Consider the following 1,244-nt stretch of genomic DNA (forward strand, 5'->3'; position numbering starts at 1 on the left):
TAACTTTTTAAAAATATTGGTTTTATTTGGTTGCTTTTAAGGACAAGTGGGTTACCACTAACCCAGATTTCGGGGGTTTCCAGAAATCTTGACCTACACCAAAAGTGGACATTGCCCTACCTAAAGGAGAAGTTTGGTGTCATTGGTGTGTATATTTGTTTGGTTATAGAGAAAACTCTCCTTGTCTTTTAAAGAAACTGAAAAAGGGGCAAAAACTTTATCTTTGATTGTCTTTAAAAAAGCCTTTTTGGGATAGCCCCCTTGTGCTTAAAGGCGACCATCTATTTTACATTAGAATTCAAGTCTATGGGCGGCCATGACAGTGTCTGATCTAGGAGAGTACATTAAGTCTATGGGCGGCCATGACAGTGTCTGATCTAGGAGAGTACATTAAGTCTATGGGCGGCCATGACAGTGTCTGATCTAGGAGAGTACATCGAGTCTATGGGACAAGACAAAACTGAACTCACGAGAAGTCAGGCGCTGTGGCGGTCTCGTATGGGTGAGCTGAGTATGTCTCTAGCCAAACTGTTGCTGTTGGTGTTGCTGCTGCTGCTGTTGTTGTTGCTGCTGCTGCTGTCGAGTCAACGTAAAAGGACGGCAAGATACCCGCTGTGTCCGTGGCGGTGACGTAGACAGCCGATGTAGGGGTGACGGCTGTTCCGTCAATGGACACTGCTTGTGTAGGCGTGACCTCTGTTCCATCAATGAGTACTGCCGATGTAGAGACGACGGCTGTTCCATCAGTGGGTACTGCCGATGTAGGGGTGACGGCTGTTCCATCAGTGGGTACTGCCGATGTAGGGGTGACGGCTGTTCCACCAATGAATACAGCCGACGTAGGGGTGACGGCTGTTCCATCAATGAATACAGCCGATGTAGGGGTGACGGCTGTTCCATCAGTGGGTACTGCCGATGTAGGGGTGACGGCTGTTCCATCAGTGGGTACTGCTGTTGCAACAGCTGCTGTTCCTTCAACCGCTGTCGATGTGGCCGTAGGGGCGATGGCTGTTGCGTCCACTGCTGCTGTTGTTGCTGTTATAGCTGTTATTGCTGTTGCTGTACCGAAAGTGGCTGTTCCATCGATTGCTGTTTGTGTTGCAGTGCCAAGTCTAGGTGCTTGTGTTGGGGTACCTAGAGAAACTGTTGGTGTTGGGGTACCTAGAGAAGCTGTTGGTGTTGGGGTACCTAGAGAAGCTGTTGGTGTTGGGGTACCTAGAGAAGCTGTTGGTGTTGGGGTACCT

General features: G+C 49.0%; 1 protein-coding gene across 1 annotated transcript in view; it reads right to left on the bottom strand.

Moving 5' to 3' along the window:
* Positions 1-1,244, bottom strand: part of LOC101861398 — a gene marked incomplete at both ends in the record, with an annotated part of 10,964 nt that overhangs the window by 4,792 nt on the left and 4,928 nt on the right. Inside the window, 1 exon segment of the mRNA XM_013089254.2 lies at positions 471-552. Coding sequence (XP_012944708.1) covers positions 471-552 — 82 coding nt within the window.

This window comes from Aplysia californica, unplaced genomic scaffold (genome assembly GCF_000002075.1).
Source record: "Aplysia californica isolate F4 #8 unplaced genomic scaffold, AplCal3.0 scaffold00910, whole genome shotgun sequence".
NCBI lineage: Eukaryota > Metazoa > Mollusca > Gastropoda > Aplysiida > Aplysiidae > Aplysia > Aplysia californica.